Source organism: Pezoporus flaviventris, unplaced genomic scaffold, assembly GCF_033815535.1.
Source record: "Pezoporus flaviventris isolate CSIRO_AGI_PZ_B2104156 unplaced genomic scaffold, CSIRO_AGI_Pfla_v1 ptg000007l, whole genome shotgun sequence".
In the NCBI taxonomy this organism is placed as follows: domain Eukaryota; kingdom Metazoa; phylum Chordata; class Aves; order Psittaciformes; family Psittacidae; genus Pezoporus; species Pezoporus flaviventris.
In genome coordinates this window covers 80,880,447-80,908,263 of record NW_026892555.1, presented here as the reverse complement: position 1 = coordinate 80,908,263, position 27,817 = coordinate 80,880,447, and the positions used below count along the sequence as shown (strand labels likewise).

Sequence of the window (27,817 nt, the reverse complement as noted above, 5' to 3'; positions counted from 1 at the left end):
CAAATCCATCTCTAGCTAGCAATGGGTATAATAACTATAGTAGTTTTATATATATATATATATATATACACACACACACATTTGTGGTCTATGCAATGCAGAGAGTGGACACCAAAATTATCTATGGTGAAATTGTTACAGAATTATATAAAAACACACATGTGGTAACCCCCAGATTTTACATTTAAAATTATAAAGTCTGACAATTGTCATTGAGTAATAACCATAATGCCACTAGATAATAACAGGAAAACTTTAACACAGAGCTCTGAAACAGAGAAAAAAAGCTATGTATCATGATGAAATTAAGTAGAGAATATGATTAAGCTGCTGTCTATACAAGCATGAAGTTCCTGCCGCTTGAATACTACAACAGATTATGATCACCAGTCTCAAAAGATTTTGAGATCCCATTGGAGATGGTAGAAAGGCATAAAAGGGGTTGAGATCTGATAAATGGTAGCATTCAGCAGCTGCTTAGTTACTTCAGGAATGAAACAGCAACTATGGTCTGCAATTACCAGTCTGAATCTGCCGACTACATTTAATTGGTCAGCAACTGAATTTTTTTTCCAGTCCAGGGAAGTGAATGCCTATTTCCTTGTAGGCAGTAATTAAGTCTGATTTTCACGATCCTTTGCTATAAGAAAAGAAATTTCTAATGACTCAGATGCACTTGAGAAGAGAAAAAAAAAAAAAAAAAGGAGGATAGGAGGCACTAATAGTTGTGAAAAATCTAGGAAATACTGGCTTAAAGAGTTTTTATTCCAGGAAATGCTGGCTTGTAAGTACCTCTTAGGCCATTATACAAGCTGTGGACTCAGAAAGTTCAGAAAGCTCTCATCCTTGTACATGTTATACTTAGGAGATATGCAGAGGTATGAGACACCTGATATGGAGTCTCAGGCTGCTTCATTAAGACCTATCTGTGTGACTAACATGGACTGCTTCAGAATGAAGCAGCAAGAAAGAGGCATTTGGCAAAAGTACTTAGTCCTAGTTATCAGGACTATGTGCTTTCATAGGATATACCAGGACATTTGGTAAGTACATCCTGTCATTAAGAGTGCTGCCATAAATTAATCTCATCTGCTTCATGCAGAGAGACTGATGAGAATCAACACACCTGGAAAACAGGAGTCTATGCCTACAGATACTGCTTGGTTTTGTATCGGGCAGATAGAGGGCTATGCTGTTTGAGAAAAAACAAAGCAAAGCAAAGAACCACAAATAACAACCAAACAACAACCACCACCCCCCACCCCAACTAAGCAATAAAAGCCTTAAAAATATTTCAGGGTATCAATATCATAGTAGAGCCATCCAGTTTATGAGTGACAGAACTTGAGTCAATCATAAAGGGGAAGTGAAGAACAGAATTTTGCTTTGATGACAGCATTTATTTGTCTTCCTTTTTCTGAAGGCTATTCTTTAAAAACTGTGAATGTGATGATGAATGTGATGAATATGCTGCATTTGTAACTAAGATGTGATATAAAAACTTATAATATAGCTTCATTATATGGTGAGTGAAATGTGTTCCCTGTGAAGAAAAATTGATAGTAAAGATCAAAGTAGTATCTTCAAAAGGCCTTGTGTTAAGGGTTTACAAGCGCTATATTTCCTAGTTTTTCTCATGCTGATGAAAAGTAGATCCTGTAGAAATTTTTATTATTGGATTAAAAGGTTGTGGGTTTGTTTTTGTTTTTTTTTTAATGTGAAAATACACATTTCACTTTTGTAATCCAGTGGCCTGCTGCCTCAGGAACAGGTATTTTCAAAGTCTCTTTTTAGCTTGATTGAATACTGTTGCTAACAAGTGAGAGACTCTTATACAGGATGGCTTGGAAGTGCTACAGGCTTCATTTGTTAGCTGAAGGGAGGATGGTTGGGGGAGAAGCAGTCCAGAAACAATTTCATCTGCACCTTGGAAGAAACTTGTTCCAGGGAAGGGCAGATGTTATTTTCACTGCCCAGGGACAGTTGCTTTAAATCACAGCTCTATCTCTCCAGAGTCTTTGCCAGTGGGGATTGTCCAAACATGAATCAATACATTTTCTTGCCAGATCCGCCTACCCAGAGAATTGGTGATACTGTGTGTGCTATAGAGAAGATGACTCAAGCCACGTTGAGTTGCATTTGGGCCAGTGTCTCCAATATACATACCCTAGAGTCTGGCAAAACACTAAAATAAATGCTAGCTCTCTCTTGTCATAGGAAGAAAAATGTTGCTCCTAATGAACCTACAAAACATAGATTCATTTGCCTAAAGGCATTAATTCAATAGACATTCTAATGCAAATTGCTATTAATTCACTTTCCCTAAAGCTCTATTTATATTAGCGTGATTTCCTGACTCATGTAGCTGAGAGAACTTGCAGTAGTGTCCCAGATAGAAAGAACTGCCTTCAGGTGTTTCCTGACAAAATTTTCATGTGAGTTTATCTCCACTGTATATACTGTTGAACAGATCATCAACCCAATGGGAAAAAAAAAACTTTTCTGAAAATCTGTTCTAGAAGGTTTTCAGGAGGAGCTGCTGAATGGGAAAATGTTTCCTTTTTCATGTGGTCCATATTTCTGTGCCCGAATGGGAACTGAGTACTTGTACTCAACGAATGGGTGTTCATCAGTCAAAAATCTGTTCCTTAAATTTTGGGGATCCCTCAAAATCTACATCAGCTCTCATAGAAATAAATCAGAACACCTTTCTTCATTCTCCCAGGTTCAGCATGGGAGATCAGTCAATATGCACATTATCTCTTTTCTTTTCATCCTTTCAATGTTACCCCCAACCCCGTCTTTACCTATGAAGAGGGAAGGAAAAATGTTAGGAAAATGAAAACAAAATGATTCAGCTATCAGTGATACATCCATAGTCTATATTCCTGTTTGTACAATGACTGCACTCAGAGAATATTTGAGCACTGAAGTCAAAGGGAAGCATGTGTATGCATACATGGACTATCTTTTAATTAGTTTGGGGAGTAATAAAAGTGAACCTACAGTGGCACAGACCTAGCCTCTACTTAAGTCTTAGTGTTACTGTTGGCCGTGTTATTCATAGCATAACTTTCTACTGCCACATCTTCACCATTGTGACTATTCAGTCTAGATAAATTAAAGCTACATCAGATTGGGTTTTTTTCTTGTTTTCAAAAGAAACACAGCCAAATTCAGGAAGATCACTTCCATGTGTGCAAGCTACACAAGTTTTATACTTGCTATGCCTTGTTTTACAGATTTTAAATATCAGATGCATCTTTCCTATTTAAAGATTGGTAAGTGCAGTATGAAGAACTGCTGCTGCAATTAACTCTGCTAATTTTAGCTATACATGAAAATTAAAGCCTGTTTCTTTTAGAACAGAATTTTACTTCACTATTAACAAATGAAGCAAACTAATGTAGGACACATTATCAAGTTGCCGAAGGTTAGCTTTTCTTCATGTCATGCTTGTGAGTGACTGTGCTGTACTAATTAAAAACATTGCCATGGCAATTGCTATAGAAACATTTAAATTGGCATCATTGCTAACAAATCGCTGCTATTGATCCCAGCAGGGCTTATTTCACACTACACCTGAAGAATGTAAATAGAATATTTTACATTCAAAAGGACTTTAAAAGACGCATTTTTTCCAGTTGCTAATGTGCTGAGGAAAATAATGTCTTTCATACAGAGAAGATTAATTTACCTGGAACTGTTGCTGATATCAGACTTCTTACTGCAAGGAGAAACCGTAATGCTTCCAGGCTACCACTACAGATCCTTTAAACAGTAAAAATAAAAGACATTTATAGCCTCCACTAAGATCCTGTGCTTTGCAAAGTGGGGAAAGAATGTAGGTTCTCCACAATTTGGGGCATTGAAAGGTTTAAAACATTAATGCATCATCTTAAGAGACATTCCCAATGCAAGTAGGAAGAAAACCATTTTCCATTGTTTGACAAGAAGCTGAACGTTGTGCAGATTAAATAGTGTAAGCAGAAGTGGAATAACAGAGATTATGTGTATAATTTTGATCAGTTACTTAGGAAAAAAAAACCATTAAAATCATTCTCCTTTGTTTCAGACTCAAGATCTTTGTTCCTTTTAACAGAAATAATTTACCATAATGTTCAGTAGATCCAGACTGATCCAGAGCAATAACTCTTTACACTTAATGCATCCAACTATTGTAAAAAAACACCCCAAAATTCTGTCATTCCAAAATCTGAGTCATATCCTCCCTGACATGAAGGATGTTATTTTTCCTCTTAGTAATAATTAAGTTCTTCTGTTAATTTGAAAATCTGAAATCAGTAGAGGGCAGTACTATACAGAAAACCATACACTTGAAACCATCTCAGATTAAGTTCTGCCCTGGCTGAGACAAAATATGGGAAACTAGATTCCTTCAAGGAAAATAAAACCGATGCACAGTGTATTTTGGTCTCCTGGATAGCTGTGCTTGCTTTTCCAGACTACACCAGAATGCTTTGTTTCAGTATTAAAATAAAACTCAGACACCTTCTGAGTCTACCAAATGCAACTCCTGACCAGCTTGAACAGCTGACTCAGAGACAAGATACCACCTTGAAGTATTTCTTTGAGTACAAAGAAGAGAGTCATAAAAACATCTTAAGCATTTGAATGAGTATGGCAGATAGTGTTTGGACAGAATGGAATGAGGACAATTTCAGGAACTTAAAAATGTGTCATTTTGAAATGGCAAAAGTGTAGTATTTGAAATTCTATTTCCATTTGAAATTACCAAAAAACTGAAGATGTAATCACACAACTCCAAATGGCCAAATGAAAAGGTATTGATACTTCCCCCATTTCAAAGAAGAGTAAAAATAAAAAAGACTAAATCATCTGAGTGTTAAATTTGTCTAAGTTCTGAAATTATATTTTGAAGAGAAAATGTTGGTTTGTGAGACAAAGGAGGATAGGTATGAATGTTTATATGAAATTTCAAAATTTCAGTATCCTAAAACTTCTGGAGAGTGTGGCTTCGTACTTCTATCACTGTTTATGGACTAGGATTCCCAAAACAAATGATGCTTTTGCTGCGGAATTGTTTTCCTATGCTTTCTATAATAGAAAATGGCGGCTCAGCTAAAGATATCCTAAACCAAAACCAGACTTGACAGGAAAACCAAGTTATGGAAAAGACTGGGGCATCAAGCATGTTGGTTATACTGCCAAAAAAAAGAAAAACTTATCCCCAAACCCTGCCCCAATAACCACACAACACCTTTGGTTTTGATTAAATGCTGTTTACAAATTTCTACACAAAACATCAACTCCATAAAAATAAAAATAAGCATAATATTCTATATCATGAAAATTCCTGCTCATTCAGTAGGGGAAAAAAAAAATAGATTCCAAATTCAGAATTCTGTCCCAAATGCAGATGTTTGTTAACCCCAGGAGGGTTTCTATGAATCAAAACTTATATAACAAGTACTTTTTCTTTCTTGAACAAGGAATCTGTTGAAGTTATCAATAATAATTTAAATTTCAGCTATTTTGAGTTCCTTTGCACAGAAACAGAAGCAGATCCCCTGGACCACTGGGGGGCTAGCAAAGGGGAAGAAGGGATTGTGTTAATCATGAAGTAACAGAAGAATCAGACTTGCAGCAATTCTGAACAGACAGTAAGAAAAGATAGCATCAGGCTGAGATGGGAGAGAATAGGTTGGAAGGCTTCTTATTATTTGGGCTGTTTAGGTGTGTCAGGAGGCTGCTGGAAGCTGAAGTTTTCAGATGTAGTATTTTCCTCAGATTGTGCGTTAAATTTATGTCTTTATACAATGTGAGAGAGTGAAATAGAAAATGCAAAAGGAAATATTACAGAACTCGACTTAAAACTCCCTGAGTAATTTTTATGGTTATGTGCAATTCCCACAGGTTATTGTCATGATCACTAGGCTGTTGGTATTGCAACTTACTCAAATATTTTCTCCATCCCCTAGGTCCTACTTAGAAGAGGAATATAATATTCTTCCTGTGAATTATTAGTGGAGTGGAAGCTAACAGCATCTCTGTAAATGATGACGACTTACTCCTTCTTGATGATCTTTCTTTGGAGCTCTATGTTTCATGTGATTCATGTGATGCCATCCCAAAAAAGGACTAACAAGCACTCAGGCAGTGAAAGGCTAACAGGATTGTCAGATAATGATGGAAAAACACTGCACCGCACCAAGCGTGGTTGGATGTGGAATCAATTTTTCTTGCTGGAGGAGTACACAGGTCCAGATACTCAATATGTGGGCAAGGTAAGCCTTGTCTTTAAAGGATTCCATTAAAGGTAATACATCTGACACCGTTGGTATTTTCTGTCCTTCTCCACAGTTGTTTTGCTTTTCATAAAGAAACTGTCCCAGTTTCTCATTTAAGTCAAACAAAGCATGTTATGGACTGTCCGAGGCTTCCTTAGTTATTCAAAGTGGTGGGACAAATGAAGAAGCTGTGAGGAAAAAAAAAAAAAAAAGAAAAAAGAAAACTATTCAGACTAAAATGTTCTGATTTCTTATTACGTATGCCCATGCAAGTTTTTTCACTGAATAATTTCCAGTTTTCAACTGTTAAACATAAATATTAGATAAGGGAATAGAGAAGTTATGCCTTAATTCATCTACCTTGTGTGATTTCTCAGTGTACTGGGATGTGTACTTCCTCAAGTAAAATACAGAATTCTATTTATTAATAATAAAATTGCTGTCTATGCATAATTCCAAGTATGGATTAAATGCTTGAGGAAAAAAAATATATGTTTTTCATCATTTCTGCAATAAAGTGAGATCTTTACTTAATGGCTTGAAAAACTATCCATTCTTTGAGACCTACCTGCATCAGCTGTTTCTGACAAAGCCATCTCTTGGTGGTGGTAGCTCTCATATTCTGGTGCCTAACTACCAAATGGGTTGAGACAACTCTAATTCAAACACCTCAAAATAATTTTTTAATATTTGCTAAAATCTCTGGCATTATCATCTGGAAAATGTGGAAAATATCTCTCTTTATTAAGAAACAAATGTTAAAGAAGCCAAATCTGGTTAACTATCAACTTGATTGATTCTGGCCTCATGTATACCAACACTACAACCATACAAATCTCTTTTCGATTAAATTAATTCTGACTCACAATAGCTGAAATAAGATGACAGCCATAATCCTATTGGTAGATCTGTTTATCAGTGTGTAAAATAGGAAGGTTTGTTGTAGATAAAGGGGTCTTCTGTAAGGAGTGAACTAATTGTATAGAGAGATTTCTAAAAAAAAAATGGTTGGAAATAGTCTTGAGTAAACTTGCAAAGAAATGATACCATAATATAGCTCTCCATAGTCACAAGTTATACCTACACACATAGAAATATATTTTTTTTAAATAGAAAGCTGTCTTAGAAGAGAAGTAAGTAGCAAACATAAGAGTTCATTCCAATTTCATTCCCACTGCTACAGATGAATGGACTCCAAACCATTTATGTCATTCTAAATCTCAAATAAATTAAGCTTAAATCAAGACTATTATCAGCATCTCTTTTTCACAGAAGGAATGCCTACATGATACACTGCAAGAGATGCAAACTTTGCACTTATTCCAAACCAAATAAAAGGTATTGGACCTTATGACTGTGAAGCTAAGTCCAGGAAGGAAAACAAATGGCTATACAGCAGCTGGATCTGAGATGATTCATTTCTTACAACTCAGATAATATGCTGAGATTTTTCACATTTCACTGCAAAATATTGTACAAAGGCCCTGAGGGAGAGGTCAGTACTACTGATTCTCTAAACAGATGGAAATCACCCCATGTATTACCCTATGTTCTAAAGAGGTGGAGTTGGATCGAAGTGATAAAATCCATGTGGTTGCATTAACTCTAAAGCTGTTTATGATACGACAAAATCATAGTTCTGTCTTCAGTGGTATAAAACCACAGTAAATCCATTTGAGTTAGTTCAAATTATCCTATGTTCACATGATATGCAGCACCAAGAGGGAACTGCTACAGTGGGAAGTCAAGTAAGGAATTTCTCAAAAAATGAAAACAGAAAAAAAATAAAGAAAACAACAACATTTTTGAACAATTGTGTTCTGAGAAAGGCTTAAAGCTTAGGTTTAGTATTCTCCTGTTCAAAATGATGTTAATTAGCAAACTGGTATGTGTGAAGAGAGCACTTGTATTCCAGCCCATGGGGACTAGTTCATAGCAATTATTGTTGTCCAGTCCCTCTTTAATATAGGTATGCACAGGCAGATGGATTACTGGGGTAGAATAATAAATACTGTACTAAAAAATTAAGTAAATTGAATTAAGAAACTTTATCAGGAAATAAACTTCTAAGGGATAATAGCCATAACATTGTTTGTGTTTCATTAGTGATGCTATTCTGTTGATACATGTCATGTTGTCGGACAAGCTGGCAACTAAGCACCATGCAGCTACTCACTCACTCACTCCCCCTCCACCCTGGCGGGTGGGGAACAAAATAGTTTAATACTTGAAATAAAGTAAAATATAATAGCAACAACAACAAGAAGAATAAGTTTAAATAAAGAGACAAAGGAATAAGTACCCCCCCCCAGAAAAAAAAAAAAGACTAGTGATGCACAATACAATTCCTCACCACCAGCTGACCAATGCCCAGCCCACCCATGAGCAGCAATCAGCCCCTTACAGCTAACTGTCTCCAGTTTATATACTGAACATGACATTCAGTGGTATGGAATACCATTTTGGCTAGTTTGGATCAACTGTTCTGGTCATGGTCTCTCACAGCTTTTTTGTGCCCCTCTTCACTGGGAGAGCATGATAGACTGAAAAGTCCTTGACTTAGGGTAAGCACTAAGCAACAACAACTGAAACGTGGCTCTAAAAAAACAGACCTCATAGCAGCCTTCCAGACCTCCTAGCAGCCTTCCAGTATCTGAAGGGGGCCTATAGGGATGCTGGAGAGGGACTCTTCATTAGAGACTGTAGTGATAGGACAAGGGCTAACGGGTTAAAACTTAAACAGGGAAAGTTTAGATTGGATATAAGGAGGAAACTCTTTCCTGTTAGGGTGGTGAGGCACTGGAATGGGTTGCCCATGGAAGTTGTGAATGCTCCATCCCTGGCAGTGTTCAAGACCAGGTTGGATGAGGCCTTGGGTGATATGATTTAGTGTAAGGTGTCCCAGCCCACGGCAGGGGGGTTGGAACTAGATGATCTTCAGGTCCTTTCCAACCCTAACTATTCTATGATTCTATGATTCTATGGCTGTGTTATCAACATTTTTCTCAGACTAAAGCCAAACCACAGTGCTGTAGCAGCTACTGGGAAGAAATTTAACTCTATCCCAGCTGAAACTGGGATAATGTTTTATTTTGTTACGAGTGCGTTCTGTTATTGGCAGTAGGGTAGGATCACTCGGTATGACATAAAAAGGTAAAATTAATTTACTAAGAAGGATGGGTTCATGGGATGGCGAGAAATTCTGTGACATCCACACACCTCTTATTTTCACTGCTCAGGCCCCCAGCCTAGTTTAGACCAGCATCTGGGATCCAGGAGAATTGGATGCTTTGTCCACAGGACTGTCCAAGTCCTGGCTACACTCGGTGTCAGGGGTCCCTGGAGAGAGGATTTTCACCCCCATATCTGAGGTGTTATTGTCTTAGGCAGCTCTTTTAAAAATTAGGTTGTTGGTAGCCAATGGCTTCACTAGCCAAGCAGATCCAGGACAATCTCATTCCCTATATCTGAGGTCAAATAACAGTTGTTACTGGGGTTACTCTCACCCTCTCATCTTTCCATATATCTTCCAAGAATGGAAAGTGATTAACAGATCCATCATCCCTGTTTTTTGTTCTTTTTTTCCTTCACATACCAGGCTAATTAAACATTTAGGGTTGGCAGATGCAATCATGGTCTCATCTCAGTGGTGTTTGTGGGTAGGCTTCACCCTTTGACAAGAAATTACTAAAACTGAAGTTTGGTGTACCTGTAAAGAAGACAAAAAACAAACTCCATGCAAACCTGGTGCATGTCTTTCAGACTAATAACGGATCTAACCTGGTGTAACAGACTTTGAACAGCTAGAACAGAGCTTATGTTCCCAATTATATTTAGGTAATTTTTAGACAAAGGCAGTGACAGTGAGGATAGGTGATGTAAAATGGAGACTGCTAACTGCATTTAATGCACTTAGCAGAAATAGAAAGTATTGTTTGATGAGCAGTTAACATTCAACAGCTGCCAAAAGGCTTAATGTCCAGAACAATTGTAATAAGGAAATTACTCAAAGAACAGACCTAAATCACTTTCACCTTCAGGGACAGGGCTTATATGCATCTTGTGAATGAGAGTTTTCAAGGCCAGGTTGGACGAGGCCTTGGGTGGCATGGTTTAGTGTGAGGTGTCCCTGCCCCTGGCAGTGGGGTTGGAACTAGATGATCTTAAGGTCCTTTACAGCCCTAACTATTCTATGATTCTATGAGAGTCATCTCCAAACAACTTAGAATATATTCGTCACACATCTTTCTTTCCTCCTCCCAACTCAGATGACTCCTCTTACATACTGGTGCATGCATTAAAAAAAAAATAAAAAAAAAAAATGCATACAAGATCTTTACCTATGTTAGGTCCTGTTACTTGTACCTGCAACAATGCAAGAAGTCCTTATGGCATTCTTTGATTTCTTATCCTTTAAAATGATATTCAGGAAATGATAAGAGAAAAAAATGGCTCCATCATTGTAGATGTTTTGTGGAAAAAAGTGCACAGATATAAACTTTACTCTGGAGAGTTTGCAACTGAAATATTCAGGCAGACATAAGTAAGGTAAGCAGTATTATAGGATCCTAGTGAAAAAAATACTGAAGAAGAAAAGAAATTATATTTCGAAAAACTACCATAATCCTTCAGGTTGCCTGTTGCCTATTGTGAATGTTGATACCTCCGTGAGATCATCAACATCAGGCATTTTCAGAGGATGTAGTGAGAGGAGCTGCAAAGCTCATGCTTCCTACCAAAAATTCACAAAAAAAGAAAAAGAAAAAGTGAATTACACTATAACATTCAGAGTTATATGAAGGGGTTGAGAAAACGAAACACCTGACTGAATATCATGCTGTGGCATTCCTTGATTTCTGGGAATTGCCTTTTTTTTCAATAGGAGAGAGCCACAGTTCTATCTTCTCAGCTCTTACTAACTTTAAGCCACAAGAAAATCCTAAAAAATTAAATCTAAACCACTGATATAAGTCTGGCAAATTTATCGACTTCCTAAACAAACAATCCAAAGGGATAATCTTAAAAAAAAAAAGTTGATGGGGTGATGTTCTTTAATTAAAGAAAAAGCTAATAAAATGCACAGAAGGCTCTAAGCAAGTAGCCCTTTAGGGATAGTTTTATTTCAAAAACTAATATTGATTCTATGTCTCCACTTCTAAATAACTCATCTGATACCATCTGAAAGGCATCAGTTGCGCAAAATGTCAAATATGCTACCTTTTTAACTCCAGACCTTATCTTTAACTCTAGCACCTATGAAATATCCACTGTCAGGAAGAAATGGGACTAATCAAATTCATCAGCCATTTTGGAAAATGCTGTCCTTTGTGCTTTACAACAATATACTTCAGTGATTTCAAGAGACAAGAGATTTTCCCTCCTTTAAGTCACTCAATTACATTTTTTTACATGAAAACTAGTCTCTCCCTATATCAAACTGGCACTTTGCTAATCAATACTGCTAATCTTGATGGGCAGGTGATATGTGAAATTCCATGCAATGTATGTCAGACCCAAACAGTTGTCATATCCCACAATTTAAAAAATAAATAACAACAACAAAAACATTTTTGTACAGCACCTGCAACCTTTCTTTTTCATTTTAAGAGAGGAAATACAAAATCAAATAAAAAAGAGCTGACACTGCTCAAAATTAGCTGTCCCATGAATAACCTCCTTTTCAGTAACTTCCATAAATATAAATGAAATAGGCTTTGCGTGACATAAAGCATCAGTTAATTGGATGCAAACGGAAGAAAAATCTCTGTTCAACTCCAGTTAACCAGTGAGTTTGATTCATGACATTTGTCTGTGCACCTGAGTAAGAAGTATAAAGAAAAATATTCAGAGGATGAGGTTTTTTTGAGGGAAGTTTTCTTTTTTTTTTTGGGGGGGGGAGAAGCCAGGTATAACATATAGTTAAATTCAACCATTTATTTCTTGTTGTCTGCAATTAAAAATATTCAGATATCTCCAAATGAGGTTGCCTAATATAGCAGTCCGCCTTATAAGAACAGAGTCAAGATCAGAACGTCATTTAACAATATAAGAAGTCTCAGTGAATTACTAACCTTACCAGACTTGCTGTTATTTAACATGAAACTTCATTCCGTTGCTTGATTATATATACTGTGTGCTTCCCCCCTCCCCTCCCCCCCCCTTATTTAATAGAATTGGAGAGTATTTCCATGCAAATAAAGACTGAAAATATACTAATGCTGGGAAATATGTTTTCACATTGTTTTGCTGGCTGCCTTTAGTACACCACCAAAGACCAGAGCAGGCTCCCTGTTAACATGCAAAGCAGGAGAGAAGTCAAGAAGTGGGATCGGTGAAGCCCTTTCTCTATTAGTCTTATCCCAGTTCATCCATCACTTGTGCCTTTAATCAATTTATGCAATTAATCCACAAGGATTTCTTTACATCAGTTATTTTCCCTCCACAGAGCCAGTTTAAGAACCACTTATTGTAAGGATGAGAGAACATACAACTGCAATATCCTTTCAGTGTTTCAGGTGTGCCTTCCATTTTGTTATAGATGAATCCCACTTGTCTTATTTGGAAAACTGTTGCATTTAGTACAGTACATAAATGCTGCTAAAGCCAGCATGTTTCTTTGACATCTTTTGAATTAACAGGATGATATGTTTCAACAAAACAACAGAATCATCAACAATCATATGTTACTGACATATAAACATGCAGAAGTGTAATTCAAGTGGGGAAGATTTCATCACATTCTTAATGTGTTCCATTTAGCATACTCTGTGTCCCAAAGCCATCTTTTAAAAAATAACTCTTGAAGATTTAATAATATATTTTCATTAGAATATCTGCTCTCTCTTAACAAAAGTATTTTCAGATTAAATAAAAGAAGAAAAATTATCGGGTCTCCTGGGTCTTCTTTTATCTTGAATTTCCTCTCTCAGACCCCGAGTTTTTCCTTGTCTTTGAATGAATACTGCAGAAATAATTATATATCAAACCAGAAAGGAAAAAAGCCGTAACAACAGAAAAGATCAAAGAAATAAGAAAAAGAGTCTGACTAATATTTAAAAAAAAAAAAAAAAAAAAGGAAACCCTATCTGGTTCCAAAATTAATAAATTATCTCCACTTATATTGCATTCTTCAGCCAGCACATTTTTTCAACAAATATTTGGTCTAATTTCAAGCAGCCATATCTCTCAGCAGATGAATATCCAAAATCAAATTAAAACAGAAACAAGCAAACATAGAAAAAAAGGTTAAAAAAAATAAATACCAGAAGTCCCTCTCTGCAGATGAATGAGTAACTTAACTACAAGTACCAATAAAGACTCATAGCTTTACTTGTTTAAAAACAACTTATTATCCGAAGGCTTCCAACATGAACCATATTGAAAAACTGTTGCAAAAAAATATTATTTTTGACAAAAAAATAGTAAAAAACAAGGTTCTAAATAAAAGTTGATTGCTATTTTTAAAAAGAAGGATGGTGAGCCAGGGACAAAAAAAAATTGGTAAAAAACAAATGCTGCATCTTCCAAAAACAATAGGACTCTTTTCCTTTGAAGAGGGGACAGCAACTCATTTCTGTTAACCTAAATAATTTTTTTTATTGGAAGCTCAAAGATAGTGAAGAGATCTAATCACATCAGGCATAACTTAAGTATAAACAGTTTAAATACGAAATGTCTACAATGTTACATTGTAGTGGTAGGTCTAAGCTAGAATTTTACAATCTAATTTGGACATTATATTTCACAAAACAATCACAGAATCATAGAATGTTTTGGGTTGGTATGGACCTTAATGATCACCTAGCTTGATGGTAAATACAGTCAATACAGTGAAGTAGTAGGTAAAGATCACTCAGAGAAATAGGATTATCTTGATACTGGGGCTTTTCATGTCAAACTTTTTAGTTTGTCACACCAAATGCCAAAAAGTCCACACTGATCACACATGGAAGTAGGAGAATGGCACAGGTCCGTCTGTTCTGTTTTCAAGGATTCTCTGTGTGTTTTTCAAGTTCAAATGCTGAATTAGTGAAACTGCTTGTGAAAAAACTAAACCAAGAATAAACTCAAGGACACAAAAAAAATTAGGAAAACTTCACAAAGTTTAGTAAACTTTTACCTTGCCCCTCTTTTCCTTTTTACTTTCCTCTTTCCCAAGACAGAACATCCTGTATGCAACAATTTTCAAGTAAAAAAAAAAAAAAAAAAGCTAAGAACTACTGCATGCCAAGGAGAAATTGCAAGATATTTTTTGAGAATATAGCTAGGCTAAATGACACCTTCATCCACAGCATGAATACAGGCATATGAAGTACCCAGCTACTTCTGAAGCCAAAGCAAAAAAAAAAAAATTATGCTTACCCAACATCCAACATATCAGCAAAGGCTACTATGTGAAATCTAGTCTATTGTTCACTACGCTTATTGCTTTTTGCTTAATCCCAGTTCCTCTTCACTCGGGATCTCCTGAGTGTTCTTAAAACAGCCAGGGTTTCGACTAGGACAACAGTAAAAAGGGTCTTGGGGTCTGCTCAGTGGAGGACTCCTATGTGGAGTTTTCTGGGATTGAGGGTGTTCACAGACTAACAAAAAACAAGGCTCAAAGTAAAAATACCTAAAATAAAGAAAGCAGGCATGGAAAGTGGAGAGTGTAATACTACTCTGTCTCAAGTGGTAACTACCAATTGCCATATAAAATACCATTTTTATTTCAGTAACAATTGGCTTTTCTGGGTTTAAAAGCGTCTTAAAATCATAGAATAGTTAGGGTTGGAAAGGACCTTAGATCATTTAGCTCCAACCCCCCTGCCATGGGCAGGGACACACCACCTTAAACCATGCCACCCAAGGTTTCTACCAACGTGGCCTTGAACACTGCCAGGGATGGAGCATTCACAACCTCCCTGGGCAACCCATTCCAGTGCCTCACCACCCTAACAGGAAAGAATTCCTTCCTTATATCCAATCTAAACTTCCCCTGTTTAAATTTTAACTCGTTGCCCCTTGTCCTGTCACTACAGTCCCTAAGGAATAGTCCATCCCCAGCATCACTATATGCCCCCTTCAGATACTGGAAGGCTGCTATGAAGCATCCACGCAGCCTTCTCTTCTCCAGGCTGAACAGCCCCAACTTTCTCAACCTATCTTCATACGGGAGGTGCTCCAGTCCGCTGATCATCCTCTTGGCTCTCCTCTGGACTTGTTCCAACTGTTCCATGTCCTTTTTATGTTGAGGACCAGAACTGTACACAGTACTCCAAGTGAGGTCTCACGAGAGCAGAGTAGAGGGGCAGGATCACCTCCTTCGACCTGCTGGTCACACTCCTTTTGATGCAGCCCAGGATATAGTTGGCTTTCTGGGCTGTGAGCGCACACTGCCAGCTCATGTTCATTTTCTCATCAACCAACACCCCCAAGTCCTTCTCCACAGGGCTGCTCTGAATCTCTTCTCTGCCCAACCTGTAGCTGTGCCTGGGATTGCTCCAACCCACGTGTAGAACCTTGCACTTGGCATGGTTAAACTTCATGAGGTTGACTTCAGCCCATCTTATAAGCATGTCAAGGTCCCTCTGGATGGCATTCCTTCCCTCCAGCCTATCAGCCGAACCACACATCTTGGTGTCATCAGCAAACTTGCTGAGGGTGTACTCAATCCCACTGTCCATGTCACCAACAAAGATGTTGAACAAGACCGGTCCCAACACCGATCCCTGACGGACACCGCTCGTTATTGATCTCCAGCCGGACACTGAACCATTGACCACAACTCTTTGTGTGTGGCCATCCAGCCAGTCCTTTATCCAGCAAGTGGTCCACCGATCAGATTGATATCTCCCCAATTTAGGGACAAGGATGTCCTGTGGGACAGTGTCAAACGCTTTGGACAAGTCCAGGTAGATGACATCAACTGCTTTGCCCTTATCCAAAGTTCTGTAGCCCCATCATGGAAGGCCAACAAATTGGTCAGGCAGGATTTCCCCTTGGTGAAGCCATGCTGGCTGTCACCAAGCACCTTGCTGTTTTTCATGTGCCTTAGCATGCCTTCCAGGAGAATCTGCTCCAAGATTTTGGCAGGCGCAGAGGTGAGACTGAGTGGTCTGTAATTCCCCGGGTCATCCATTTTCCCCTTCTTGAAAATGGGGGTTATATTTCCCTTTTTTCCAGTTGTCGGCAACTTCACCTCACTGCCATGATTTCTCAAATATGATGGCCAGCGGCTTTGCAACTTCATTTGCCAGCTCCTTCAGGGACCCGTGCATGGATTTCATCAGGTCCCATGGACCTGTGCACGTTCAGGTTCTTATGATGGTCTCGAACCAGATCCTCTCCTACAGTGAGCCCAAGGTCTTCATTCTCACAGTCCCTGCATCTACCTTCCAAGACTTGGGTGGTGTGGTCAGATCCTTTGCCAGTGAAGACCGAGGCAAAGAAGTCATTAACAACCTCAGCCTTCTCCAAATTCAGGGTAGCCAGTTTTCCTGATAGCTTCCAGAGAGGGCCTACGTTGTGCCTAGTCTGTCTTCTATTCTCTACACACCTATAGGATCCCTGTTATCCTTAACATCCCTAGCCAAGTTTAATTCTAACTGGGCCTTAGCTTTCCTAACCTGGTCCCTAGCTTCCTGGACAACATCCTTGTATATTCCCAGGATGCCTGTCCTTGCTTCCCCCTTTTTATAAGCCTCTTTTTTCCCTCTAAGTTTCCTCAGTAGCAACTTATCCATCCAAGGAGGTCTCCTGGCTCTCCTGCTGCACGTCCTTCTAGTTGGGATGCAACACTCCTGATCTTGCAGTTGGTGATCCTTGAATATCAACCAACAGTCTTGGGCCCCCTGCCCTCTAGGGCTATATCCCATGGAACCTTACTAAGCAGGTTCCTGAAGAGGCAAAAGTCTGCTCTCTAACAGCCAAAGTCTGCTCTCTAGTCTTGATGTTGGCAAGATCCTTATGCCAAAAAGATCTGTCTTAAGGAAGTTGCCATGATAGGTAACTTGTTCACAGAATATCCCCATCTTCTTATTACAGCTTTGTAGGCTGGTATTTCTCAGCCTTGAATGTTTAACCCGGTGGGAAGAGAAGATCAGCTTAGTGGCAGTCTGCAGAGCTATCATATCTGCTACTAGGCAATCATTTATTGTGCATGAAAAGATGGGAGTGTGAGGAAAATGTACTTCACAAGATACTTTTCAAGTGTTGTATATTTATTGCATTTATGACATAATGGGAGTGATTCTAAAGAGGGGAAATGTTTTGACTATATTGTGGTTTACTGGTACCTGCTAGCCTCGTGACAGAGTGCAAAACCCATCAGAGCAAACAAATATGTGACTGCTTAGAAATGTCAATTTGACTGCAACAGAGGGTGGTATTGTGCAATATCTTGTCTGTCAGAGAAAGGTTGATGAATAGTCACCTTGAAGACAAAGAGAGGAGCTGTCAACAATCAACTGTCAAGTATATCATGTCTTTTCTTCCTGTCCAATACACCAAATCCTGTTGATTGCAGGAATCATCACACACTTCAGCCTTTTTGGAGACTGAAAAATATGTTAGTATAGACAATGTAATCAGTGAATATAAAGCTATGCTGGGTATCAATCAAAAGAGGAACCTGTAGTCTCAGTTACAGTAATAAATAATTATGGCCAAATCCTTGCTGTATGTATTGCTCTAGCAACACAAACACACGGGGCTAACTTCTCTCATATCAATCTATGATCAAAAAACTCTGCTGAAATATCTCTGTTCTGTTTTTACACAGCAGAGTGTAATAGAAAGAGTGAAAAAGCATTCCAGCCTCCATGAAAATTTCAGAAGTTATAAATTCCTTCCATCTTGCTTCACATTTCAGAGACAAGTATACCCATTTCATATGGAAGCCATCATATCATTTTTGTCAAATTGGGAGTGTGAGGAAATGATAATCAGGCAGATAATATTAAATGAGTTTTAGTTTTACCTGAAGATAAAGTGTTTCTATGTACTCTATTTCCATGGAGGAAACCTAAGGAGAAATATTTAAGTTATATAACTCTTAACAAAATCTCCAGAAGCTGTTTGGAATGGTTGATTTAGCTATGAGAATAAAGTTTTAGCCCAAATGTTGCCATAAGTAATTGCTGATTGTGTAAATAATTACATCTATAAAATGCAATTCCTAACAATTATCTAATGAAACATTTTCTCAGAACATGTCTATGTGTGAAGTGTTTCCACAAAATATCATTAAAAAAAAAAAAATAAAGCTCTGGAATATCATGAAAACAGCCATGAATCAGCCATTTGATTGAAAGCAGGGCTGGGATGTATTGGGCTAAATGACAACACACTATAAAAAGGAGGAAAAAACAGAACCAAATATTTAATAGGTACCTACCCGATGAACAGTGCTTGAATGCTAGAATTCGTGATATAAATGATTGTTTTAACTTTTTCTGATGCATAAAAAAAAACCCACAGAAGTATTTAATAAGATATTGTTACTTTCTACTTAAGCATTTATAAAATATATTTACCTCACTTAAACATTAAATTTGTGGTGATTCTGACCACTTGTAGGCATTTTTGCCTCTTCAAATTTTAGCTGTTCTTACATATTTCTTATTAAGAGCTGAAATAGATTTAGTTTCTACATACTGAGAAATAGTTTGTTCTTATAAAAAGTTCTGGTTTACAACTTGTATGCAGCTTAAGTGGCATTAATATTACTGTATCACACTGTTAAAAATGTTGCAAATACTGTTGTAAGTTTTAAAAATGGTGCTTTTCTGATAGTTCAGTCTTACAGGGATTGTAAAAGTAAGCATACTTTTTCTTTTTAATAAGCACTTGTGATGAATAAATGCTGTCAAATACCAGGAGGTAACAGAGCCGTAAATGTTCACGTGTAACTGGGTCATGTAGCTGACTGAAAGTCTTGAATTACCACATGAAAAATAAAACATAGAAAGTATTTCCTTACTTTGTCTCTCTACCACTATGTCATTTGCATTTAAAGTGCTGACACTAGAGGTCTTTTAAATCAATAATTAAGAAAAAAAAATGAAAAAGTTACTGTATGTTTTTTGTAACACAAATGACTAAAAGAAATAACCATGTATATTTATCTTTAATTTTAAACCTATATTAATCAGATATAAACAAATTATGTGGCCAATAAAATTAATATAAAGAGGAACTTCTCATGGAAGCCAGCATTTCTGTATATAAATAGAAGCAGGGGTGTTGCAACAAAACAAAATAAATTATTAAGGGTTTTTAACTTTCTCCACAAGTTTAACAGAACATTAAAATGCATTAATCTCTGTGCATGCTAGTAATTGTGAAGTGGAAGAGGTCATAGTGTTCCCACCCATTCCATGTGAAAGATTTAGAATCACATGCAGAAAGGCATTAAGTGAAGGGCAAAATGTGAATCTACCCCAGAAGAAATTAGTCTTTCAAAATACTGTTAAAGGAGGGAAACAGGACTGATCCATTCTGTATTCATTCTGTTAGAGGTACTGCAACTAATTGTGTTTGTAATTCAGGTGGCTAAATCTGTTCTAACTTAGAAGTGTGTAAAAGGAAAAAAATAAAATATTTGAATATGTGTATATATTCTATATGTATATATATTTTGTCTGTGTATATATATGTATAAAACATTGTTTTACAGTAAAGAAAATACGTTGATCTAAAGGGTAACAGAGAAAAGGATTAATAAAACTTTATAATGCTGATGCTATGATTATTAATAATAATTTTAATACTTTACTAAGGATCATTCAACAAAATCAGAGAATCACAGATTTGTGTTGTAAGGGACCTTAAGATCATCTTGTTCCAACACCCCTGCCACAGGAAGGGACACCTTTAATATGAAGGTAAATATCAAATTATTTTATATTAAATGAGACAGGCAATGACATAATATCTGTTATTCTGAGGAGAAAACTTCAGCAGAGTTGCTGAAACAGTGATTTGAGGTCACAAGGCTAGTCAATGACAACAACTAGATGAAGAACTGAATAACCACTGCACAGGGAGAGCATAATGACAGGGCTTATCTATTAAAAAAAAATCAAGCAGAAAGAGTAGCACACATCAAGAGTGAAAGCCGTTTGAAGAAATCCCTTATTTTGAATATTATCAAAACCTGAAGTTCTATCATAAACCATCTCCAAATGGTCAACAAGACCGTGGTCAGCATTTAAGCTAGATGAAATCATAAAATAATTAAACAAAAAATAAGTTTTACTTTGTGCACTGTGTGCTTCTCCAAAGTACAGAGTAATTCTTTAGTCAGCATTGAAGACTCCAGTTCTCCCAAAAATCTCCTTTTTATCATGAAATTAATACAAAATTATCATTGATACATTCAGATCTTTATCTGTTTTCACCAGAAGCAAATGCTTTGACTACCTGAGTTGTTAAACTAACATCAGTTTAACTTAGTTTAACTCATTCTTTATGCACTTCCTTCTGGGCTTCTTTTTCATTGATATTTGGTCTGAGAGTCAGAAAAAAAAAAAGGTGAAATCTCTCTTAAGTAATTCCCACACTGTCTAATGTCTCCTTATTAATCTGACTTCATCTGATCAGCTTGCAGATTCAGCTACTGAGTTAAACATACCCTCAATGAAGCAACACTCTTCAGGGCTTTATACTTGGTTTGTGCCTTACGTTTTGCCTATTCTAAGCACTACTTCTCTATCTTGGAATTTTCATCTGAAGCCCCAGGCAGACTTATCCTTGCTCTCCTCTGAGACATAGTCTTCCTGCTTAATCAGACAGGTGCAATCAGCCTGTGGTTTATGCAGAACGTGAAGCCCATCTCAGGCCCCCTCCAAATGACATTACACTTAAAAGATTCTGTTGTGCCAGGAAAGTAATTATGTTGTTTTGATAATTATTACAGCTATGGCCTAAATAACCAGTATCAAAGGACCTTAGTGACTCCTCAAATCAAACAGTGATTTCACCTACCTTCAACAACTGTTAATTTGGAAGTTTAGCTTTAGATAAACATTTAAGGTATTTAAAGAGTTACCATTTAAAAACCACAGTCTGAAATGAGTATTGAGGAATTAACAGATTTCTTTTTGTGAGGTCTGTATGGTGTTTACTTTATTTATCAGATTGCAAAACAGGGTCTTAAGAAAAATACATCTTTTAAAATGATGATTTGAAGCTTTGTGGTAGAGATCATTGTGATTCAATAAGCATGGAACTCAGAATCATCACTTCTTAGGTTTTAGATCCATTCATACAAAAGTAAATATGTTTTAAGGATAGTAAATATCTTAAATTTTTTTGAATATTACTGGAAACAAAAAATAGTTTAACTGCTTAGGACTTCCTGAAAAACATTCAATCCTGATCTGTAGAAATATGTCTACAAGTATACATATCTACATGAATATATACACATAAAATTGTGATTAAAAAGAGTAAAATACTCCTTTTATTGATGTATTTTTCAGACCATTGTGGATGACCCACAGCTGGAAACAGTTCAGTATAACTTCAGTTAATGCAATACATGTCCAAAGTTAGGGCAATGGGTAACTGAACAGGTACAAAGGCATCAGATTTAAAAAACAAAAGAAACCAGACCCTCCATCCCTGTTCCCCCCATCCTAGTCCCCATCTGCCTCCCCAGTCCCTCTAACATTCCTATTCTAATGTGGCAGTTGTAGATGCTGGGTCTGGGAGGACACGAAGTGTAAAAGAAGCAAAAATTACAGTGGCCAGACTTGCATTCCCTCTCAAACCAGCACCTCCTATTATCTCTGAGATAAAGTACTTGCCTATACAAACCATTGATCTCTCTTACTAGTGTATTTCTCACATGCCTATTAATGTAAAGCTGAGTCCAGACCAATTAGTTGTGTGGAGGTTAAGACATAATTTGTCCATATGATGAGCTCTTGCTGCTTTTATTCCTGCCTACCTCTGTGACCATCTTTTGGAACAACACTACATTTTGAGTGCCTCTGAAACAGAAAGAGATACAGCATACAGAAAGAGATTTCAGTCAGAAGATTTTGGTGAGAGAAAAATACCCTTTCTTATTATGAAACGTTTAAAATAATGATGGATTTGCCACCTGTTCCAGAGTTTGATTAAAGTGACAGTGCTTAATTTTATAATGTGCTAATTTCTGACCTGTGGACATAATTGATGACAATAGTCCCTTCCTGAAACCTGTATCTTGTATTATGGAACAGCCAAATGACAGGGTACAGCAAAACATGAAAATCCCAGTTTGGCATTTTTCATCAGGCTGGAAACCTGCAACCCAGCTGTTGATTTGGAGAATAGAGAGAGGACAACAAACAAATTATATGTGCTGTGAAATCCAGTTCTTTGTGCAGAAGTAAGAATTTAACTACTGTTCTGGATTTAATTAAACTAGTAAACGGGGCACAGAAGATGTAGAAGGTATGAACTCGAGAAAACATCTCTGGTTTCCAGTACTCCATCATGGCAATGGGGAGAATTATGTGGAATTAATTTCCCTATATTGCGCTTGTATCAGCAGAACCAAAAGACTACTGAGAATTCTGCTGAACTCTTCCTGAATGAAAACCAGATTTACCCTTACCTACTAAGTCAAAATCAGCACCTGCAACTGATGTCAGCAGTGTTTTTCACAATAACGTTCTCTAGAGAATTTGTAACAATAGGCAGTTGAACACAAGGACCAGATGCTGCAAAACAGAAGATAAGAAATGTAAATGTCATTTGCCTTGTTTAATATACAGTCACTTAGGTTACCAACACACAGAGTTTTGCTGTTTAATTAAGAAGTTTGTGCTGATGTCACAAATTCAAGTCAGGTAAATAAATTGCCATTTAACACATGCAGAAAACTTTTGGTTAAACACATATAAGTAGGAAAGAAAAGCAGTGCAGATACAACTACTGCAATCCACACTGAAGCACTACTGCAGTTATTGATATCTTTTGAGTTTTTAATTATTTAAAATGCTAATGAAGGAGAATATTGGCTGCCATTTTTGCTCTATGCTAGTTTCTGTAAATGTCAAAGTTCTGAAATCATATATTGGGGGCACTGGTTGATATCCTACCTGTCACTACCATTCAACATATTTTCTGCGAGATTTTAAGGGTTGGTTGGGATGCTACAAGCTCTTATTTCAAGAACACTTCTTGCATTTTAGGGATGAATTAATTTGTTTTGGTTTAGGTAATACTCATCCACCCTCCTTCACAATCACTACCTTCTTTTCCACCTCTGTATGCATAACCTTCTTTATTTGGAGTAAGCTTAGAGTGATAATTACGGTCATTTCCTGGGCTCAGATCAATTTGTGCTTTAATACATACTGGGCAGAATTGGAAAAGTCAATCTTTTTTTCTCTTCCACAGCTTCAGAATAAGTAGCACAGTAAAAGCACCATATATGAATAGAAATTAGATGTAAATAAGCACACGGCTTTGCAAAAGTAACATAAACATGTGCTCGTGTTTTCTTGTATTTTGCATGATTCCTCCCTCAGCCCAGGAGCTTTATCTAGAAAATGTGATTCAAAGGTGTTTGAGGAATCCTAAAATAGAAAAATTTTCTTTTTCCCCTTTCATTTCAGAAAGGGTCACTTTGGACACACCTGAATAGCATATGTTTCCCTGTTCTTTCCCATTGCTTACTATTTATGCTTATTGTTTTCACATTCAAGAAGACATAAGCATGTTTGAAAGAATCATGCTATAATCTTTGTCTTCCTAGCTTCAGTTTTCCTCTGCTGACTTGTGATAGTCTCAATCCAAAATAACTGGCACCATTTGCAGTTCATATTTTTATTGTTTTGGCTCCAGGAACTGGAAGATAAAAAAACCCAGCAACCAAACCTTAATGTCCTATTTCTTTGAGAAAGACCTTTGAATTATACACATTGCAACAAAACCCTATCCAGCCAAAACTAACAAAAAGCATGCAGGCAGTGACTGTTCCAACCATCTGATATATATATATAACTATACACAAATTTACCATTTTAATTTTTTTTTGTGTAAATAGAGATGCAACCTAAATTTACTGGTGAAGGTGGAAATAAATAATAGAGAAGACTGCAGTAGACTCCTGAGAAATTGCTTTACTCAACTATAATGTGAAAAAGGAGCTAAACCCTTTAGATTATCATAGCTATGATATAGGTTAAATTTAAAAAATGCTGTAAGGACATTAAAATTTTATAGTATAATATGTAGGACTTTTGCTCAAGAACTTCTACTTACACACAACCGTAGAAAGAAAGTAAGGATGAAAACCCAGGTTTCTGGAATTTGGGCCTGGGCATGGGGATGCTCATGAATTTACTTGGCCTCCATGTCAGATATCAATCTAAGTTTGTTACACATCTGAAAAAAACAAATCCAAAACCAAAGAATTTCTGACTTTAAAACTCTGTATTTAAAGAGGCACCATTTGTGCCTGCCATGTGCACCTGCATTCTAGGTGTGATCACAGCTCCATGCAGCCCTATTCCCTTTAAATACCCTTGAAGAGGTTCTCTTGTGTTCTGATAGTAGCTTCACTGCAGCAACTTCGAAATAAGCATGGTCTTCATCTCCCACTAACAATGCAGATGTACCAATTTAGTGATTCTAAAAAAAAAAAAAAAAAAAAAAGAGTTCATTTGACCACGATAACACCCTAAGTTCACTTAAAAACTAAGGAAAGAACATTGTTCGCTATTTCTAGAAGTCATTTACAGGAAAACAGGGTCTGAGACAGAAGACCGTGGGATATGAAGATTCATCTGCTGGAGACAGCTCTGTGGTTGGAGGCAGCTGAGGTAAGAAGTCTGTGGGTTAGCCGTTTTTCTATACCGTGATACAGAGGCACACTGTAAACCATCAAAGTTGTGAGTTCTTATTACAGTACCTACTACGATGTAAACTTGGATCAACCCTCTCCTGGATGTGTCTTCATCCTTCATTTCCCCTCATCCTTCTCCACAAGAGAGAACACACCTCTTTTCTGAATTTAGGAAACCAAATAAATTTTTTCATTGTATTTCTTCATAACAATCTCAACAGTCATAAGTAGTTCATCTTGCTCATTTTTCCCCTTTTCTTCTGCAAAAATAGTTGTACAGAAATAAATTGCAAATGAAATCAAAAGTCTGTCTGTTTCTTACTTCTAAATGAGGAAAATTCATTCATATAAATATATAATTTGTTAACTGTGTCCATTGATTCTCCCCTTGTCTACTGATTATATGTATGCCTAACTTCAAAATATTACTGTCTATTACAAAGAGCTGAGAACCAGATCAGCTTCATAGTTTACAGGAAATTTAATAAATTATAATTGAATTAATAAGAAAGTCTTTTAAACCAATTTTTAACATGCTTTTAAACATATAAGAAACTCTATTCTAAGGTTATGTGGACCACTTGCTGGATAAAAGACTGGCTGGATGGCCGCACACAAAGAGTTGTGGTCAATGGTTCAGTGTCCGGCTGGAGATCAATAACGAGTGGTGTCTGTCAGGGATTGGTGTTGAGACCAGTCTTGTCCAACATCTTTGTTGGTGACATGGACAGTGGGATTGAGTACACCCTCAGCAAGTTTGCTGATGACACCAAGCTGTGCGGTTTGGTTGACACACTGGAGGGAAGGAATGCCATCCAGAGGGACCTTGACATGCTTATAAGATGGGCTGAAGCCAACCTCACGAAGTTTAACCATGCCAAGTGCAAGGTTCTACACGTGGGTTGGAGCAATCCCAGGCACAGCTACAGGTTGGGCAGAGAAGAGATTCAGAGCAGCCCTGCAGAGAAGGACCTGGGGGTGTTGGTCGATGAGAAAATGAACACGAGCCAGCAGTGTGCGCTCACAGACCAGAAAGGCAACTGTATCCTGGGCTGCATCAAAAGCAGCGTGACCAGCAGGTCAAAGGTGGTGACCTTGCCCCTCTACTCTGCTCTCGTGAGACCTCACTTGGAGTATTGTGTGCAGTTCTGGTGTCCTCAACATAGGGACATGGAACAGTTGGAACAAGTCCAGAGGAGGGCCACGAGGATGATCGAGGGGGACTGGAGCACTTCCCATATGAAGATAGGCTGAAGAAGTTGGGGCTGTTCAGCCTGGAGAAGAGAAGGCTGTGTGGAGACCTCTTAGCAGCCTTCCAGTATCTGAAGGGGGCCTATAGGGATGCTGGGGAGGGACTATTCATTAGGGACTGTAATGGGTAACAGGACAAGGGGTAACGGGTTAAAACTTAAACAGGGAAAGTTTAGATTGGATATAAGGAAGAAATTCTTTCCTGTTAGGGTGGTGAGGCACTGGAATGGGTTGCCCAGGGAGGTTGTGAATGTTCCTTCCCTGGCAGTGTTCAAGACCAGGCTAGACAAAGCCTTGGGTGGCACGGTTTAAAGTGATGTGTCCCTGCCCATGGCAGGGGGGTTGGAACTAGATCTTAAGGTCCTTTCCAACTCTAATCATTACATGATTCTGTGATTCTATGGTGACATTTTTTTCTATTTCCTCTGTGTTTTTTCTGGCCACCCCATAACAATTCCTGACGTTGATAATCTATGAGATATCTTTTCCTTCCAAAGAATGCTTCAATCATCTTCTCTACTGTGTATAATAATAGCAGTTTTGAGAGAAGTTATGGATTAGCCTTGGACATAGTAAGGATGCATATTCAAATAAAATACTTTCTGAAACCAGGGAATTATGTCTTATAACCGCTATTTGCTGATAAATATTGAGCGCTACATGAGAGTGAAGTGTAAGCTAAAGGAGCAAGATACTTAATTTAGAGGAAATAGGATTATGCTACATAACGCTGAGACAATCTGTTGTTTGCTTACTCATTTACTTATTGGAAATTACACTAACAAGGACTCATGTAAATTTATGTCAAGACTTCTTTTGAGAACATCAAGATCTCTATTATCACATCACATAAACATTCAGTTTCACAGAACTGGATAGACAAACTAATTTGAGATGCACACTTTTCTTACGTAAATAAAGAAAAAAGATTGAAAGAGCATTTATAAGTATGCCTATATTTAAAAGATGTACATTGTGACAGAAATAGCCAGTTCTTAGTCCCAATGTCTTATTGAGGACTCCAATGACATTACCAATGTCTTTGTCTCTGGTGATCCTCAGGAAAAAAACATGTTGAGAACCTGTTTAACCAGCCACACAATAGACTACAGAAAAAGAAATATGTGTAAAAGAATATTAAGAAATCAAGATACTCATCATTGCATCTTCTAAGTTATGTCTTCATTCCAATGTATTTCCGTTGAATTGATGCTTGATTTTGTATGGAATTGGAATGGCATTCATTAATGATGTGATCACTACATACTGAGAAATCTAATAACATATTACCTGATTTAGGGGTTTGTTTGTTTACTTTCCTTTAGGTGACCTGGCAGCTCTTTAAAGATATTGCAGAATGAACAATTTATGATATGAGAAAGGACATGTTTGACAAGTTCATTTTTCCACCCATATATAGGTTTTGCTTCTAACATACCCTACCCCAAATAGAGGAAAATGATCATGT

The 27,817-nt window shown here is 37.3% G+C and overlaps 1 protein-coding gene across 2 annotated transcripts in view; it reads left to right on the top strand.

Moving 5' to 3' along the window:
* The first annotated feature begins 5,988 nt into the window (after positions 1-5,988).
* The window catches only part of CDH9 (cadherin 9), a 66,599-nt gene continuing 44,770 nt past the window's right edge, over positions 5,989-27,817 (top strand). Inside the window, exon 1 of one of the 2 annotated variants that reach the window (XM_061449271.1) lies at positions 5,989-6,269. In XM_061449271.1, coding sequence (XP_061305255.1) covers positions 6,039-6,269 — 231 coding nt within the window. In that variant the 5' untranslated portion in view covers positions 5,989-6,038. The remainder of the gene's footprint in view (positions 6,270-27,817) is intronic. The other variant, XM_061449272.1, reaches the window with a different exon arrangement.